Raw genomic sequence first — 20,410 nt, forward strand, 5'->3', positions numbered from 1 at the left:
TATATATGTATACATACATGCATTCATATTACACTCTTAGGCATTTTAGATCTTGTTCACACGAATGAATATTCTGGACAAAGGAACTGCATTTCTATAATAATAATTCCTCTCAGCACGTGGCTCTTTTAGAAACCTGGTATAATCTGTGAACTTCCCCCCACCCAAATCCAAATCGATATGTTTTCATTAATCTCTCTGACAGATTTTAAACAGTTTTAGATTTTTAGCTCAATTCCTGTTTCACATTATCTACTAAGATTTTCAGTAACCACCCCCCATAGAAAAAAAAAACCCTTTTCCCATTTTCTCCAAATATTTTCAGAAACCCCCCCCCAAAAAAAAAAAAAAAAAAAAGGTTAGGTTGCATAAAAAACCAGACTTAAAAGTAAAAAGAGAGGCATCCTTTAACTTCTATAGTTTGCCAAGTGTTTTAGATGAGAACACTTTATAGGTGAGAATAATTTATTGTGATTAAGAGCCACGATTAATCATTCCTACTAAAATTGCTGTTATCTTTTCCTTTAATCATAACAATGAAAACTTCCCATCTCTCACTTACTCAAGTCTGAAATACATGAGAACAAGAATGAAGAAAGAGTCGTTACTTAGTCACCCACTTAGTCACGAGGCCTTCTTTATCCTCGTCTAAGCCATGCTTTTTAGGTCCCTGTCTTTTCTGGTCTCTTCTCTAAAACCTACAGTTTCCTCCTTCATCTCCACTCCACAGTTCGTGTTCAAACTTCTATCACATCAACCTGGGAACATACTCTCCAAACTAATCACTCCTTTCATATAATGTCATAGTGCTGCTCCCAAAATTATTTTAATAAAACCCAAAGATGATCATAACATTCCCCTTGTTAGATATTTTTAATGAGTGCAGTGAATTTCACATGTCTTAGCCTGGCAGAGAGAAAAAAGCCTTTTCAACCTGGCACCACCCTTGCTCCTACAGCTCCCTTCCTCACACCCCTCCCCTCCAGCCGTGCTCTGCTTCTAGACGAGCCTTCTCCTTGCCTGGATCTCATTCCTCTTCTCCATCTGGTAAAATGCTACTCTCTATACACCCAGTTCAAACAGCAGTTACTTGGTGATACCTTCCTTGAACTATCCTCAGCAAAGTTCTTCTGAATTCCTATTGGTCTTGGTTCAAATTCTATTATTTAGTCCCTTTTTTCTATACTATGACATCCATTTACCCCACTAGACTGTGAGTTTCTTGTTCATATTTGAATTCCTGACGCCTGCTACACAGCCTGAGATTTGTAGAAATGCCAAAAAGTGTTATCTATTTATTTAATACTTGTTTTAATTATCAAATGATCTATGACATAGCACCTTTACCCCAAGGAATTCCCATTGCTTTTCACAAGAAAAATAAAAACATTTTTAAAAAACGGCTCTAGGGCTTCCCTGGTGGTGCAGTGGTTGAGAGTCCGCCTGCCAATGCAGGGGACAGGGGTTCGTGCCCCGGTCCAGGAAGATCCCACATGCCGTGGAGCGGCTGGGCCCGTGAGCCATGGCCGCTGAGCCTGCGCGTCCGGAGCCTGTGCTCTGCAACGGGAGAGGCCACAACAGTGAGAGGCCCACGTATCGCAAAATAAATAAATAAAATAAAATAAAATAAAAGGGCTCTGGCAGGGGTGATGGTGATAAGAGCAATGGCAAATATTTATTGAGCAATTATATTATCAGGCATGGTTATAAGATTTTTACATGGATCATCTCATTTTATACTCATAACAATTCTATGAAAACTATTCATTATTATCTGCATTTTCATCCAGATGAAGAAACTAAAGCAGAAAATTGTTAACGGGCCCAATGTCGGTTGCATTGCCGAATGCCTGTTCTTAACCTCCAGTGCCTAAACATAGGTCATGAACATGGAAAGACCCTGGGTTAGATAAATATTTAGTAACTAATTTTTTTAAATAGAAAGAAATATAATTTTAACTTGAGATCAAAATATTATAGCCAAGAATAAAATAATCAATGAAGGGTCTTTAGTTTTCAAGACCACTTATTCAGAAGTAAGTGGGAATAAAACTCTTCATAGCAGATTCTAGGATTCATTTCCACATCCCTTCAGCTTTTCAGCACATGAAGTACAAAGCCAGAGCCCTACATGATGAATTTGTATCATAAAATCCACTGTGAGACAAATGGACTGACACCTTTTTGTTCACACATAGTAGTAAATCATCACTAACAAATCATTGTGATAGGAAAGAAAAGGAAAGTGATCTTTCAGTCTAAATAGTTTATAATAAATTCTCTTCTGGAGGTACTGGGTCAATCTTCCTGGAACTTTAACAAATTAAATAGATAACTCCCACTAAATAGATAACTCCCACTCCCCCTACATTTCTTAGGTCAGTACCAGTATTGGTAAGTGATACAAGGACTGTAACCAAGGCAACCTGTCTACTTCGATCTGGGATGTAATCAAATTGCAGCAGATTACCTAAGACATCCATACAACTTCAATAAATATGGTAACGTTTTTGATGAAATTCAGAGGTAGATCCTGCTGCTTTTTTCTAGGAAACAATAATGAATTTTACTTTTGGTAGGATACCTTGAAGTGATTCTAATTATGCTTTTTCTTAATGAGCACTGGTAGTTGTGAAGGTGGAAGTGGTAGTAAAAATACCTCAACCACCATTTGTTAAGATGTTAATACCTACCAGGCACAATACATACATCACCTTATGAAACTCTCAAGACAACCTGTGGGAAAGTGTTATCACTCCTATTTCACAAATAAAGACACTGAGACTTGGAGAGATTAAGAAATTTGTCTAAGATTGCCCAGCTATCTTGTTGGCAATATGCCAAGTGCAGAGCTGAGATTTGAATCTTGGCATTTCTAACTCTAATTCCTGAGCTCTTGACTATAAAGTCACCACTTTTTTTCTCCAAAATGAGACTTTGAAGATAAGTAATAATTTAAATGAGTAATATGCCTCATCTGTAACTTCTGTAGAACAATAGATTTTGATCTGAAAGACTGCTTAGTCGTCACCAGCCAGGAGCTCTCCATCCTAGACAAACCTGAGACTGATTATAAGAAACCTGTGTCAGCTGCACTAACACTGAATGCCCTGAGGTGATTAATCACGCACACAAGAGGGCCCTCAAAAGAATTGGTCAGGAGTCAAGGAAAATATCCAGGGTCCTGATGCAAAATAGGTCTCTTCCAATGTTATAGCAAGAGAAAAAATGTTTTAAAAGAAACAACAAAATACAAATGAACAAATTGAATCTCAGAGTTGAAAGATCTTTATTCAAAACATGGAGACATCACTAGTACTCAAAATTACTTACTACATTATAGAAACGAATCCATACATTTATGCAGTGTCCGGGGTTACATAATGAGGCAAAAACTGCAATAATTCTTTTCATTTTTTTTTCAAATCACTGAATTCCTAGATTTATAATGGAAAACCTCTGTATTAATTGCAAATTACCCTAAAACTTAGGGGCTGAAAATAACAAATATTTGTCATCTCATAGCTTTCTGTGGGTCAGGCAGGTGGGAGTGCCTTACCTAGGTGGGCAGGCTCAGGGCCTCTTGCAAGGTTGCAATCAGGGGTCATCTAGGGCTGCAGTCATCTCAAGGCTCGACTGGAAGGAGATCCACTTTTAAGCTCTCTCACATTGGCACCTGTGACATGGCAGCTGGTTTTCCCAGGGGCAAGTGATCCCACAGAGAGTGAGAGTACCCAAGACAGAAGCTGTAGTCTTTAACCTTGAAAGGGGTATACCATCACATCTGCCATGTTATATTTCTTGGCAGCAACTGACCAGGTCCAGCCCACACTCAAGGGAAGGGGAATATACAGGAGTATGAATTCTAGGAGGTGGGGATCAATGGGGGCCACCTTAGAGACTGTCTACCACGGCCTCTATTCTGTTTTGATTTTAAATACTAAGCGATTTGTGATGACAGACTTTACAAAGGGAGAGGATATAGGGTGTGCTTATCTACAACCCCTGACTTTATTTTTTTCCATTTCAAATATTTAAATGTGTCTTCACCCCAACGGGCATAGTAAAACAAAACTTTGCTCATTCCTTTATAAATACTCTTATTCACCTCAATTTAACTGTTCACTCAGTCAAGATCAGGGAACAGTCTTCCAGAAGACAGGGTAGAATATGAATTTTAGTCTCTAAGTCTTATTCTCTAACCATCTCAATGTATATACATACACACTTGTGTGCACACATACTTGTGTTTTAGAACACAGCCACAAACCAGAATACAAAATATCAGGTTTGACTAGCAAGAAATTTCTAGAAATATATTTAAGAGAAAAATTTCACAATTTTTATATGTCATAGTCCTCCTTAATGAATAGAGAATAAAACTGAAAAAAGACTGATATAAACCTTATTCTATTACATAACTCTTCTGGTGATGGAAAGTAAAGGAAAAAATATATAGCACTTCTTTGTGATATCAGAATGTAAATTACTTGATTCAAATTAGGTAGTATTTATAGTCACCAGTTCATAACCAACTTCTCAGTACTGTATACTTTTTCGAAACCCAATGTATCCTCACCGTATTATTAGGGACAAAATAATTTAGATTCTTTTTAAGAGACTGCACTTATTCTAGGTAGCAAATTATAAAAAGAAATGTATTGTGTCTGTTCAGTTTATGCTGGCTCCTTATAAACGTCTTTCAAACTGACTACTATCAAATTATTTTTAAACTCTTACCTAAAGGCAGTCACTTGAGATGTTCACCAATAGAATACCTCTTCTGCGAATTCTACTCAAAAAGGGCCTCCTCCTAACTCTGTTACGTTGAGAAAGACAATGCAGGCTATAAAAATGTCACAGGCTACAACTGCTGATGAAATGGCTTCTTAATTAGGATAGGCTGAACTCTGGCTCAGTGGAAAGACTCCGTAATGCATTTGCTTTTATACACAGGTCTCAGAGACTCCCAATTATTAGCTATAAAAGGGATTTTAAAAACTTGATTCCAAAAGCCATCTGTAGGAGTCTCTTAAAAGAATTTAGATCATGACAGTTCTAATTTGGTCTTGTCACTACCTCCACAGCTGGCTCTAAAGAGTGGATTCCACAGATAGTGCTGTGTATTGAGAAGCCTTTAATAAGACTGCATATCCCAAAACTTGAATATTACCATCATTGTTTACCAGGCCTAAGGGCTACAGTATTATTTCTTTAGGAGTAACCTGTTATAGGAGTGGGGTGAGGATGACTATACAATTAAGTGATTATTGCCACTAATTGCCTATCTAATCAGAGCGCACGCAGGAAAAGAGGACAGTACAGGCATGTTTTCAGAGCCAGAATGAAGGGAAAGGCCTGTGGCACTGGCTGAGAGAGCTGTTAGAGAAGGATGCCCAGGGAATCATGAGCATCCAAAGGAACCTGGAGAGAAAAGCCCAACGGAGAGAAGGCTTTCACAGAAAATTGGGGGTAAAAGGCACAAAAAGACAATCTTCTCATTTTCCACTTTTGCCCAGGATTGGCATTCAGGTGTATTTAGAGCAAAAACAAAGTCTTATAGCACAGATAGGGGTCTTGGAAACTGGGAAAGGAAGGGAGAGAGATACAGAAACCCTACTGCCAGATGCCTTATGCTTATTTACTTATTGTTCAGCCTTTTCACACCATCCCTTACTCTGGAAAAAATGAATTATGTTTATATGATGTGTTGTGTAAACATAAGTGCCTTAACTAATTTTTGATCCATCTTCTGATTTTTGATCTATTAGAGAAATGGTTTAGATTCACATGCTTTTTGTTCTATATTTAAACTACAGCCCAAGGACTTTGTCACTACAAAAGGTACACAGACATCATCTTAGATTTGTCTAGGGTTCAGGGGAAATAGACAACTTTCAAAATCAAAATTAGATTTGACTAGGTTAGAAAGGGGGCCCATCCTCAAGTAACCAATGATGTCAGGGAAGCTACAGTGTCCTGATTCTTTACTCTTTCTTATGTACAGAGGGCTATGAGGGTAATTCAGAATGAGAAAAGCCTTCTCTAAGACCTTTTCCATAGCTTTCACTGTGGGAGGCTGAGAAGACTTACATTCTAGCAATAAAGAGGGTATAAGTTACGATCTGTTGCCTAACAAACCACCCTTAAACATCGTGGCTTAAAATAACAATCATTTATTCTGTAGTTTCCGGTCATGATATTCTGCTCATGCTTCTGCAGTTTAACACCTTGCACTGGGTTCAGCTGGATAGTCCTTCTGGTCTGAGCTGGGCTCACTACATCTGTAGTCACCTTTCAGGTGAGCTAGGGACAGCTAATATAGGGGAACCTCAGCTGAGATGTTTCATCTTTTCTATGTCATCTTTCATCCTCCAGTGGGCTGGACTAGGCTAGTTCACATAATAGTAGCAGGGTTCCAATAAAGTAGTTAGAAGCAAACAAGCCCTCGTGAGGGCCAAGCCTGCAGCACACACAACATCAGTTCTACCACTGTCTACCAGCAGCCCAGATTAAAAGGGTAGGAAAATAGACTCCATTTCTTAATGGGAGGTGCTGCAAAGAATTGTAGCCATTTTTGCAATTTACCCCAAAAACTCTGAGGAAGATTCTATTCAGGAAAACATACCTATTTCCTATACTGGACCAAAGTACCTGGTAATGTTAAATCAAGTGCCCCTGCTAGGGAACCTAATTAATATAGCTTTGAAATCTTTCCCATAATGACTAGCACATGGCATGTACTCAAACAAGTACTAGAAACACTTATAAATTTTTATCATAGAAAATTAAAATCAAAATAATTTGCAAATTATAAAAAGGAAAAAATGAAATCTAGTAATTTAATAAATTCCAGTTATTGAATTTTAAATATTTCTTTGTGTCCAACAAAGCATCAAGTATCAATAATTTTCTGAAAGCGTGTTGTCATAAAATTCTTGATGATAGATTCAGGTGCCTGTTAAATGATCTGAAGATCTATGCAGGATTTTCTTCCCTCTAAATTGGATTTCTTGATAATGATTATGATACATCTATTTATTGTATGTGCAGGCACCATACTTTGTGCTTTAAAATGTTCATGTCAATTATTCTTATACCCCTGTGAGATAGATGGCTGCAATACATTTTCAGATAAAGATCCTGAGGATTAGAGGGTTAAATAATTTTGCCAAATTCACATAGCCAGTAAGTGCCAAGGCTAAGACTGAACCCAGAATTCTAAGGCTGATAACCTTCCTGCAATTCTGGTTCTCCAAACATTTACTTATTGATACTAAGGTCTAGATAACTAAACAAAACCGATCAGAGAACATTAATAATAACACTGATCAAGTACTCTCTATATGTCAGGCACTGTTCTAAGTGTTTACAAGCATTACTTTATTTAATCTCACAATAACCCAATAAGGAGGTATTATCTATGTTTTACCGATAAGTCCCCTAAAGCCAAGGAGGCTAAGAAACTTGTCCAAATTTCTAGGGGAGTGTCAAACTGGGATTCAAACCTATGAAAGTTCTGTTCTTCTCCCTCTAAACTCCCTGTGTTCCAGAGGAGTGGGCAACAGTGGTCCACTGGATGATTCCATCCTCTGGCTTAATTTCATCTGGTCCATGAGAAAAGTGCCAACAAATAACATCTCAATTGTTTTTACCTGTGACATCTTAAAAGAAATACGGATATTAAGCCACTCAAATCTGTCTTGCCTCCCTCTACCATTAATTTCTGTCTATTTCTCTTGGGATAATTTTCTATTCTGCTACCACTGGCAGAGTCTAACACATGGCAACATTTGAATATCTGTAGAATCTATTTCCAATTTGTTGTAGTATTTCAAAGGTCAGATTTTTTAACTCCTCTTAAAAACCTTTGGCAACTTGACATTTTCCAAAGAAATGAGTTCTACATTTCTTCATATGGAGATCATATGACCTAACTGGGATGAATTTAGAGAAGTCTGTTAGTCTCAAAACTAACAGAAGAGTGACTAAATGAAAAAAAGAACCCTCTAAAAATCAAGTAAAGGATACCCCAAGGTCAACTTTCCTTTATAGTTTTTCAGAAGGGTCAAAGACTACCCTGCTTTGAAATACCAGCTGTCTATGAAACTGTGCAGAATATCTTCTCAGAATGGACTCCTGATACATGAGAGAACTTCAGAAAAGTATACTTACACCCCCAAATTAAAAAAAAAAAATCCCACTATAGAATATGTGATAGGCTGAAGTAATGATCCCAATTCTTCATTCCCAGGTAGTTATTAAACTTCCACACCCTTGCCTCATAGTCATTAAACTGGACTTTTCCTCCCCTTGAGTTTGAACTTGGACATGTGACTGCTGTGACACAAGCAGAGGCTTAAAATGTGCTCCTGCAGTTGCACATGCCCGCTATTGCTCCAAACTTTTGCTTAAGATATCCAATGATCTAAGGAAGATGAAAGATACGAGGAGCCAACGTAGTCCCAACCCACAGCTTGGAACCAAGCCCAGACTATATCAGCTAGACTCCAATGAAATTTCCTCCTCTACCTCAAGAGATGACAAAGTGTATTAAATAAGAATCAAGATTGAGATAAAGATATAGATCCTCAGCAGTAGGTTAGGTTCCTGTACAAGCTCAGTGGCACACTTCCTAAATTCAAACCTGAAATCTAGGAAAGCCACAAATCACTACAGATCATGTACCTTGGCTTTGTTTTAGAAGCCTCAACACTGAAAATGTTATGGTGTGAATACCAAGGGTTTACCGACTTTTTGCAGCCTTGTTTCTTTGGTTCATTTATTTATTCTTCCTGGAATTCCTTCTTTGCCTACTGAAACCTTATTTATCCTACAGAAGTTAGTTTGAATGTTGTTTCCTCCATAATGTTGTTCCCAATCTACCCAATTAAATTACTTCTGCTTCTGAAACTTCATAATACAGTAGCCACCCCATATCCACATTTTTGCTTTCTATGGTTTCAGTTATACACGGTCAACCATGATACAAAAATATTAAATGGAGGGCTTCCCTGGTGGCGCAGTGGTTGGGGGTCCGCCTGCCGGTGTGGGGGGCGCGGGTTCGTGCCCTGGTCCAGGAGGATCCCGCGTGCCGTGGAGCGGCTGGGCCCATGGGCCGTGGCCGCTGGGCCTGCGTGTCCGGAGCCTGTGCTCCACAGCGGGGGAGACAACGGTGGTGAGAGGCCCCCGTACCGCAAAAAAAAGAAAAAAAAAAATATATATATATATATATATATATATATATAAAATGGAAATTTTCAGAAATAAACAATTCCTAAGTTTTAAATTGCATTCTGAGTAGCGTGATGAAATCTCCAGCCTTTGCTCAGTCCTGCCTTGGATACGAATCATCCCTTTGTCCAGTTTATCCAGCTAGGTAGTCACTTAGTAGCCAACTTGGTTATCAGACTGACTTTGCAGTACATTGCAGTGCTTGTGTTCAAGTAACCCTTATTTTTACTTAAACACATTATTGACTGGAGACGTATTAATTCGTCTTTTGTTACCGGAACGTTATTGACCGAAGACGTATCAATACGTTTTTAGACAGTGGTACAATTAACATAACATGAGAAGTTGTTAGAGCTTAAAATTGATCAAGGGTTCATTATACAACTTATGATTGTCGTTATCATTCACATTTTGCTCCGTTAGGTTTTTGTTCCAATCTTGTGTATATTATAAACGTAAAACTTTCAAAAATGATGCATTGTGAAATGTTGAGTGAAGAAGAATTTTTCGGTGAATTTTATGCAGATACTTTCTCTGACTGTCTGAGCGACATATATACTAGTGTCTCAGAAAATGATAGTTCTTCAGAATATAGTTCTGATTCAGATGATGTGAATATTAGACCAACAAAAAGACAAAAAAACCTCAGTGATCTATTCTGATACTGAAAGTGAAAATGAAACGCATAGTGCTAGAGAATGCTCCTTTGCTTCTACAGAAGAGTGGATTGAAGACAGCATTTCATGAAAACTGTAAGAATTTACAGGTGTGTCACGTGTAACTACAGACTGTAATAACCTGCAAAGTGTTAGTGAAATAACAGAATTAATTTTTGGCCAGCCAAAATAAAAATCGCTGGCCAAGTGCAGAAGCAGCGATGATAGCAATTCGGATCTGCCAAACAGGAGCCTTAAAGTGCTTCCTTTAGGTGAAAAGGTGAAAGTTCTCCACTTAACAAACAAACAAACAAAAATTGTATGCTGATGCTGCTAAGATCTATGGTAAGAAGGAATCTTCTATCCATGAAATTGTGAAGAAGGAAAAAGAAATTCATGTGTTGCTGTCGCACCTCAAACTGCAGAAGTTATGGCCACACAGTGCAAGCTAATTGCTTATTTAAGATGGAAAAGACATTAAATTTGTGGGTGGGACACACAAACAGAAAACATGTTCCAGTTGGTAGTAACATGTGGAACCAGAAAGCAATAGAGCCCACATGAAGACTTCAGCAAGGGATCCCCTAAAATGTGTTAACAGCATTTACTGCAAGTAAGGGATGGTTATAAAGATTCAGGAATAGGTTTGGACAGAAAAATATAAAAATTACTGGAGAGGCTGCATCTGCCAATAAAGAAGCCACTGCTGAATTTGTGGCAGAGTTGAAGAAGTTAATTAAGGAGAGAGGCCACATCCACAAAACTTTTATTACTATAGCATATTGCTATAATTTTTCTATTTTATTATCATTGTTGTTCATCTCTTACTGTTGCCTAATTTATAAATTAAACTTTATCAAAGGTATGTATGTATAGGAAAAAGCAGTATATATAGGGTTTGGTACTATCTGGGGTTTCAGGAATCCACTGCGGGTCTTGGAACATATTCCCCGCAGATAAGGGGGGGGATACTGTAGTTGTCTATTCCTATTATTGCACTGCTACAAAGTGTGGCAGTCTGCAAACTGTTGGTTACCAGTCTGTGATCAGACATAGAAAGAAACTGAGAGAAAGCAATTAGGAATTGTTAAGCAATTTGACAGTAGTTTTATGTCTGATATACTTATTTTTTTAAAAATTGGCCTCGTATTTGTCTTTTTTTCCTTTTAGTAATTCATTTTTTTTTGTTTTAAAAGTATCGGCCCATGACAGATTCAGAGTTTTGAAAAAATGGTTCTTCAACATAGATATTTTGAGCAACACTGTATTACAGCATACAGCACTTATTTCATTCTATTTAGCACTGTAGTTAACGTACATGTCTTGCCCACTAGCTAGCTTGCCTACCTTCCTTCTTTTATCCACCAAAGCTGACATCACAGTATTTTGGGGGATACAAGCTCCACAGGTAATATTGATAGAAAAGGAGTTGAGATTCTGTAGTCTTACATTTAAACTAAACTTTTAATATTCTCTATGAAAAACAGAGGGTGACTTTGTTTTGTTTAACCCCCGATTATTTTTATTGTAGGCCAGTACCCCATGAAGGAAATATATTCTTTACCTTTACTTTGTGACTCATTCTATCAAGACTTCTATGATGTTACACTTACAGAAATAAAAATCCACCTAACATTTGCATAATCATTTTGCAATGAAACATGGTATCACTTCATCTTCAAACAAAGCACAGGCAAGTTCATGGTGGCGGCAGACTTATTAATGGACTCAGCACCAAGGCATTGGTGCTAGGCTTTCAGCCTCTTTTTTGCTAGGCTCACTGTTCAGATAAGAACCTTTATAACCAACAGACAACCTGAAACCCCTTTTTAAAATCTGTATGGTGGTCAGAATGTCACTGTAATAAACACAGGCTGAATCATTTGTGATTTGAGGATGATCCAGCCTCATTCAGAGATTAATTATATTTATATACTGGGAGCCTGGCTGTCATTTGGCAGATAAGCTCTCAGCAATGCTCAATGCCTGGCTTCTCCTACAGTTCCCCGCCTCAAGCCATGCTCAAACCCAAGCAGTCCTGCTTTCTTGGCAGACTAGCCAAGGATAAGAGAAATTGGCAATCCTGAGCTATGCTCTTCTCCTTTGTTGAATATGACCGAAATAAAAGTAATGATACCTAGAATCAACCAGTTTTTATAGCTAAATACTCACTGTGATAGAAACATGAAACACTCATAGCACTGTTCCCAAATTACACCAAGTAAGTTTCTTTTCGTTCTTTCCTCTATCACCTTCTGTTCTTTCTTAATGTTCTTGTCACTGGCAATGAACAGTGATTAAAGTGGTTGAGAAGAAAGAAAGAAAAGTAATTAAAAAGTCATTTTAGGGTCACAGCATGAACTTTCATTAGAAAATTATCTAATTTCCTATTATTCAAGTAGGGAGTTAGGTAGATCAGGTACTTAGAAAAATAAGCGAAACCAAATATGACTTGAGCTCTTTTATAGGAGAATCAAAGATTGGAGCTAGACAGCTGAAAAGCATAACCTCTAAATTTAATCCTCTAATAACAGTGCTTAAGGCAAGTTTTAATACATGGATTTTACTCAAAGACTAGGGGTGAATTTATCAATTATCAAACTATTTTTCCTTAAGATCTTGAAAATTTATGAGGTTTCAAAACCCATTTTGAATTTGGTTAGTCTTTTCTCTATTTTCCTCTCCTTGAAAAAGTTGATTTCATAATTCATATAATGCTCCCTGAACATCACCACTTTGTAAAAAGCAAAATAATTTCCTAAATGTACTATATATTAATGATCTAATAAACAGATTTTTAAAAGTCATTCTTTCAGGTACCATGACAGTAGTTACCATACAAAAATTAGTAATGACTGTAAACAGTAAATGCAATACAGGAATGACTCTTGTAGGGCATTTGTAATCAGGCAAAAGACAGTTTGTGTATTTTATAGGTGTAAGATTGTAAATATTTTAGCTTTATCTAATTATGAGCTTTTTCATATTCTAATACATAAAAGCTACCTTCTCATCTCTTTTTCATTTGCCATTACTTAAGATAAATAATAACCCCTAATTACAAAGTTTGCAAAACTGGGAACCAATACCAAGAATCACCACTAAATTAGGATATTCTGGGACTTCCCTGGTGGCGCAGGGGACATGGGTTCGAGCCTTGGTCCAGGAAGATCCCACATGCCACAGCCTGTGCACCACAACTACTGAGCCTGTGCTCTAGAGCCCACACACCACAACTACTGAAGCCAGCACACCTAGAGCCCATGCTCAGCAACAAGAGAAGCCACCACAATGAGAAGCCCACACACCACAACGAAGAGTAGCCCCTGCTCGCTGCATCTAGAGAAAGCCTGCGTGCACCAATGAAGACCCAACACAGCCAAAAATAAAAAAGTAAATTTATTAAAAAAAAAAAAAAAAAAAAGGACATTCTGTGTTGGAAATCTAATGTACTCCTGACCTGTAAAGAGTTCACTAAGGGGTATAATCCCATTTGCGCTTACTTTCTATCATTTATTTTGTCATTTACTTTCATTTACTTTTTTTTGCTCTATCATTCCTCTCAACAGTGTAAGTTCTACAATACAAGGTACCTTGCCTTTTTGTTCACACTATACCCCCAGAGTTTAGAACAGTGCTTTGCACATAAACTACTCACATAGTTTTTAAATGACTCATCTTATTTGGGGAGAGATAACTTTTAAAAGACAATAAAAGCTCCATTATTTTTCATTTTCCTGTAATTAAGTACCAAGGAAAGTGATACATCATGCCTAAGCTTATTTGACTCATGCTAACAGAGCAGTTTATATGCCTTTGAAGCTTTATACTACAGATTTAAATTAATTAAACTTAATGTCTTCAAATCCCCACAAATATTTAAAAGGCAAACTAATTAAGTAAAAACAAGTTGAAAAAACAGCTAAGATCTATGAAAAAAAATTATTTCATTTTTCTCATGGACTTCACAGGAGTATATACATGCCATTTCATTAAAATCACATATATTTATATATTCTTGGCTTGTATGATTTTTAAGCACTGTGGAACACTATTATACTTGGTAAACTCTAATGTTTTCCATAGTCAAAAAGAGTAACAGCGTTTTAAGAAATCTTAGAAATCACTTGGTTCCCCTATTGATTTTTTTTTTTTTTTTTTTTTTTTGCGGTACGCGGGCCTCTCACTGTTGTGGCCTCTCCCGTTGCAGAGCACAGGCTCCAGACGCACAGGCTCAGTGGCCATGGCTCACGGGCCCAGCCGCTTTGCGGCATGTGGGATCTTCCCGGACCGGGGCATGAACCTGTGCCCCCTGCATCGGCAGGTGGACTCTCAACCACTGCTCCACAAGGGAAGCCCCCCTATTGATTTTTATAGATATGAAAACTGAAATCCAAAGTAGCCAAGATCACAAAAACTAGAGTGGACCCAGATCTATTAACTCTTAGCCCAGAGTGAATTTAATGATATCATACTGATAAACAGGAGTGAGAAAGCTGATATAGTATAGAAGATCTTTCTGTATACTACAGCTCTTTACCTATACTGGCACTTACTGACCTTTTCTAATTTCTGAACACATTGTAGTGACCTGGTTTGTAAAAAACATATTCAAATTAGCATGGGGCAAACTATTTCTGGTTCTCAGAAAAAGAACATAGGAAGTAGTACTCTTTTACCAATTTATCATTCTCTTTCTACTAAATAGGCCCCTCAAGTAACCCTGATGGTCCATGATGTTAATTTCGTGCTCACAATGCTGGTATCATCCTAGAGCTCAGTGAGAGCCTCACAAAATAGTTCAACATTTTGGTGTTTCCTACTGCTTCTCGGTAGCTCTTTAATGAACAGTTCTCTTCCTAGCATTGAACTTATTTTTTTGTTTTAACTGCTCTATTCTAAGCTGCCTGGTCTGCCATTCCAGTAGGCAATTTGAGCACTTTGCTGCTAGGAGAAAGAGAGGTTTAGCCTACCATGCTATGTGTAAGGCTTTCTATCAAGTCTGGGCTTCAGCAGGTAGAACAGATTCTTGAACAGGCCAACCATGAGTGCCTCTATACAATTCCAGATGTCACTGGTTGAAATCCCAAAGCAGAGAGCCAAAAGCAGGGTCGCTATTGTTCAGAACCATATTAAGTAGCTAGAAGGCAGCATTATCATTGCTCCCAACAAAAGCTGGGAAGTTGGAAGAATCCAGAAGATACGGTCCAGAATATTATTGGAGCTTATGGAATTTCTTTGACTGTAAAAGTCTCGCAGAAGTTCCTTTTCGTGATATTTTTACTTATTTAGACTTTGTTTCCGTGCAAAGAAGGTCAAAGGCAACTTACACTAAAGGGCATATATATAACCATGGATAAAGTATAAATAAAATGTAGAAAACCAGTAGGGTGGTAATTTTATTGGAATAGAAACCATTTCTTCCAATATAATTCCTTTAAACAAACCAATAAAAAATGTTGAAACAGACCTCAGGTTATTTCTCTTTTTATATTAGGGTACTTCATTCTAACATACATGTAGTGATCAAGGCAAAGGATATCAGAGGACTCAGGCTAGTTGGCATGATGGGAGTTGCATGGATTCTGAAAACTATGGTTCAAGATCACAGTTAGGTTCTGCCAGTTTCAGATTAATGTATCTAAGCCTTAGTTTCTTTATCCTTAAAGTGAGGCTAAGATCTACTTCATAAATTGCTTTGAACAGCAAACAAAATAACTATACAAGTATAAATAGGATATGAATTTCACTCTCAAGAAGCTTGCAATCTAGGTAAGAAGACTATAATCTAGAGGGAGAAAGTGATGAATGTCCTAAGAGTTATGATGATATACTTTGGGAATACAGAAGAAAGAGATTTTCCATCCAGATAGGAACAAGAAGAAAGATCACCTGGAGGGTGATGTGTGGTGTGGGAGGGTAAGGAGTGTGTCTTTAAAGATGAGTAGTATTTAGTATTGAAGGTGAGCAAGCAAAGTCAAGGAGAGAGATGATGGTACACAGCTAACAGCCAGCAGAGACATAAATCACTAATTCTACTTCACAGGATAAAGTTAAGGAACAAAATCAATAGATAACCTACTACAGTTCTATTCAAACCAATATTCAGACCAAGTTAGAGAAAGTGACTTTTCATATCCAATTAATGTAATGACTGATACTATGGGTTGGAAGAGATAAAAGCCCCACTGAGGACCACTTTATTCTATACTTGTTCTGAGAGAGTAACTGCCTTTAAGGTAAAGCCCTGGAAGTACGCTGCCCTCCCATTACCCCAAGCCTTGCCAATGATTCTCGCAGAAAGAATGGCTTCAAGCAGAGAATTCAACTGTAGATTTCTGCCTCCAGGTCACCATTTACTTGCCTTTTCCATTCAATCAGGGGCCACCTTAGAGAAAAGGCTCATTCTAATTTCTAATGGAAACAATCTTTGTGGTTCAGTACTCTTTCCAAGCGCAATCACTTGGTTTCATTTTGTTTTTTTGGCAAATGACAGAAGCTTTCAAAACATGTTTGGATGCTGAGAAAGGGGGTTTTTAGTGACTTGTAATCTTTAAAGTACATCTCATCTTTTTAAAATTAAATTAAAGAAACAAAGAAAAGAGTCCTAAGAAAAAAAAATGCAAGACATCAGGAAGGATCAAAAGATGGAGGTTAGAATGGAGACAAACAATGAATAAGGTGTAAAATTTAAAGCTCTGCAGCAATTCCAGGCAGCATAAGGGAAATTACTAGAGTTCTCTTTCTCTCTGGTATGTTTTTAAAGGGAAAAAAAGTGATTCTCATGGAAGAGTAACACAGAAAGGAAAGAAGAAAACATCTGGCTGTGGGCCATGATTTACCAGTCACCACCAAAATGAGACTCTTTCTGCTTCTCAAAGTCCATTGCTTTTTCCAAGCAAACATAGGGTCTACTTACACGAAGTCAATTATAATGTAGGGATCTAGACAAATAACTCAGACGACAGGGCCAATACGTAAAAGTCAAATTCTACTCTAAAATATTATTGAAACAAAAACTCTGTATAACCAAACTAGCTCTCACATCCTAGCAACAGCTCACTTACCTCAAACAAAACAAAATATAGTAAAATCTAATTATAAAAATTCCTTGCCTTTGTGACTGTGTGTTTTAACTGGTAATGAATCCAAATTTATGCCAGTGATATGGACACCCAAGTTCTCATTTTATAAACAAAGAATCTTATAATAGTATCATCCACCTAGGTGGTTGTGAAATAAAGACAACCCTTTTTAATTCTTTTTATACAAAATGTTAATGGGAAAGGAAAGTAACATTTATCATCTGCCTGGAGAAAATTTCTTATGAAAACAACAGTACAAGGGTTTTAGAAGGAAAAAATGCCATGTATCTTAAACTAGAAGTCAAATTTAGTTTTACTTAAATGGTTGTGTCTTTGTTCCAACTTCCAACCATGCTTTTTAAAAGGTACATTCAAACTATTAGTTTTCTTGTATACCCAAGTCAAAAAGAAGGGAGACCCGAAAACTATCTAGGTACCAAAATAGGGTAAGAAGGCTCTGATCATAGATCAGAGATGATCTTGTAATGTTTCCTTCTTCTGGTGTCTTAGAAAGCAATTTCTAAAGGGAATGCAAGTTTCTTTTTGAGATTATGAAATGTGTTCCTGGGACCTCTAAATTCTTTGTGCTGGGAAACATTTTGTTGAATTCACAGAACATTAAGTCTGTCAAGGGTCCTGCACAGACACAGAGGGTATGGTTGGCAGTCAAATTGGACACCTTTGGGATCTTTTAGTACTTTCCAATTTACTAGTTAAGGACTCTGTCCTGAGAATCACCAGTGATGACAAAGTAGTGAAACAAGGATTTGTTACAGTCATGGTATTGTCTGTAAAAGCTTTAAATTTATGGAATCCTTTTTCTTGAGGGTGGGGGAAGGGGAGAAGGAGGATTAGAGAGAAGGATAAGATTCTTGGTTGAAAAGATAACCTTTTAAAGTAAAGGGGAGATGGAGGAGAAAAATTACACCATATATCAAGAGCATTACTTATTATAATCCACATTCTAAAACTAAGTAAATTGTTTATAAATAATGTCTGGATTTTTCCCTTCCTAGCACATGTAATTCTTAACTCTGTACTTTCTCCCTCAGAATTACTTGTTCTTTGTCTCAAATAATTTCAAAATCACTTTTGGATGTTGATTTTTTTTTTCTTATAAGTAGATGTTATTTTTCAGAGCAGTTTTAGGTTCTCAGCAAAATTTAGCAGAAGGGACAGCATTCCCATATATCTCCCTACTCCCTTTCGAAGCTTCCTCCAGTGTCAATATCCCACATCCGAGTGGTACCTTTGTTACAAAGGATGAACCTACACTGGCACATCATCATCCCCCAACGTCCATAGTTTATTTTAGGGTCCACTCTTGGTGTTGTTCATTCTACGGGTTTTGAAAAATATATAATGACATGTAACCACCATTATAGTAGCATACAGAATAGTTTCACTGCCCTAAAAAAATCCTCTGTGCTTCACGCATTCATTCCTCCCCTCCCAAAGGATGTTGACATTTAAAAAGTAATTTTTGAAGCAATATATGTTTAAGCATAGACAAGACTTCCCAAATTTTTGACAAGTACTAAATTACCCATTCTTTCCCACTTGAAAAACAAAATAAGTGTTCATCAACAGAAGACTAATTAGCGGCAAACAAAATGCTTTCCTAGTAGCAAGCAAAATTAACAAAAAATTTTAGTGTCATCTAAAAGCAAAGAAAATAAGAAACCAAACTGGAAGATAACAGAATGCAATCAGGACTGTCAGAATTTACACTATGTTTTCCCGTCCTTTGGATTCCGTTTTGAGTGCCGGTTCTAGCCATAAGGGGCAAACTTTTTTTCCCACCGCAGGTTTTCATTTTTCAACAGCCTCCTGACCTACTATTTTGCACTTGCATACATTTTCAAAAATCCAGTTCTGGGCATGAAACAGAATTAATGCTCAGGTCAGGAACTTTGTCTTTAGAAGATGAAATAATGGCAATGTTGGCAACCCACAGTGGGCAAGAGAAGAAAATTAGGTTCTATTTTTTCCCCTTTTTCTCTCTGCAAAACTTCCTTCCTTATTTGATAAGGAGCAGCTAGCTTAAATTTACCGCAAAGTAAATATGAGCAATTCCCTGGAATGAGACCTTTCACACCGAACGTTACACTGGAATGTGACATCAGCATTCCTTTTCAGACACAGTGTGGTCCCCCACCCCTTTCTCCCAAGAAACGTAAGGCTCCCCAAATCAGGGAGCGGCTCAGGTAGGGCCGTGGGTACTGACGCCCGGAGGGCAGCCAGGCAGGAAACGTCTCCTGGAGCTAAACCACTGGTGACAATCGTCCTTTGGGGATGGCTGCCAAACAGGGAGAACATTTTCTTTGGAAGAGGGAGGCAGTGCTTTGGAAGTCAAGTAATGAATGACCAAAGAAAAAATAAAAGACATCATCACCTTTCCCGTTATCACCAGCCGCGGGTGCGAAGGAAGCGCATTCAATCAACGCTCACTCTAGAGAGCCTCGGACAGCCGAGCTGGGAGGGGAGGAGGTCTGAGCTGTCAAAGTCACATCAGTGACCCCAAACCACAAAGGCTTAATAAAGTTGAACTTCCTGAGGCAGGAAGAAGTAGTGTCACAGCCTCGCCTTAACGCGCCCTAACCTCATCCTTTTCTTTTAGGGAGGCACAGGCGCAGCTGAAACATCTTAAGGAAAGTTTCGAACACTTCCAACCGTTGGACGTGGTTAGACGGGGAGAAATGTCCCGGGCCACCCTCGCGCGCGCGCGCGCGCGCGCGCACGACTCTCCGTCGCTCCCAGGTTTCTGGGTTCCGGAGACCCAGAGCTGTCTCGGGCCCAGTGGCCCGTGCGCCCCACCCGCCGCTGGCAGCCAGAGGGCGGCGCCCCGCGCAGGTGAAGCGGCCGCTGCCCCGCTGCCCGCGCCGCCCTACCTTCTTTACTTTGGCCTCCAAGTCCATATCTGTGTGTCAGAGAGGTTCCTCCTGCTGTCCGGTATCTAACACCCAGGTTCGCCTGGCCTCCGGCACCGCTGCAGGTACTAGGGAAGAACTGCTGGGTCTCCAGCGCCGCTGCCGCAGCCACTCGCCTGGCGCCGTCAAACTTCCGCCGCCCAGTCCGCTACAGACGGCCTGAGGCGGGGACCGGGAACAAAGAGGCCCAGGCAGCCAATGGCAGCCTGGCCCCGCCGGGCAGCCGCCAATCACCGAGCGCCGCACGCACCTTCGCGGCCTGAGCGCGGCGAAGGCAAGGTGAAGGGCGGGGCCCCGTCCGGGGCGGCGCCCTGCAGAGCGCGTTTCAGTATCCCTGACCTGGTGTCTGAGGCTGCCCTGGCCTTCAGCCGACCTGCTGGTAAAGAATTGGAACCCAGCCTACCTCCAACTGAAGAAGAGCCCTTCCATTCAGTAAGCTTGTACCTGTTTTTGCTTGGGACCTTGGATATGCGTCCAGCGGAGTATTATACCACTACTAGCTTCT

The 20,410-nt window shown here is 38.8% G+C and overlaps 1 protein-coding gene across 1 annotated transcript in view; it reads right to left on the reverse strand.

Annotated features, from left to right (window-relative positions):
- Positions 1–20,072, reverse strand: part of TES (testin LIM domain protein) — a 47,660-nt gene extending 27,588 nt beyond the window's left edge. The window contains exon 1 of the mRNA XM_024757823.1: positions 19,867–20,072. Within this exon, the coding sequence (XP_024613591.1) occupies positions 19,867–19,893 (27 nt within the window). The 5' untranslated portion in view covers positions 19,894–20,072. The remainder of the gene's footprint in view (positions 1–19,866) is intronic.
- Positions 20,073–20,410: the final 338 nt, after the last annotated feature.

This window comes from Neophocaena asiaeorientalis, unplaced genomic scaffold (assembly GCF_003031525.2).
Source record: "Neophocaena asiaeorientalis asiaeorientalis breed wild unplaced genomic scaffold, Neophocaena_asiaeorientalis_V1.1 scaffold116, whole genome shotgun sequence".
Lineage (NCBI taxonomy): Eukaryota > Metazoa > Chordata > Mammalia > Artiodactyla > Phocoenidae > Neophocaena > Neophocaena asiaeorientalis.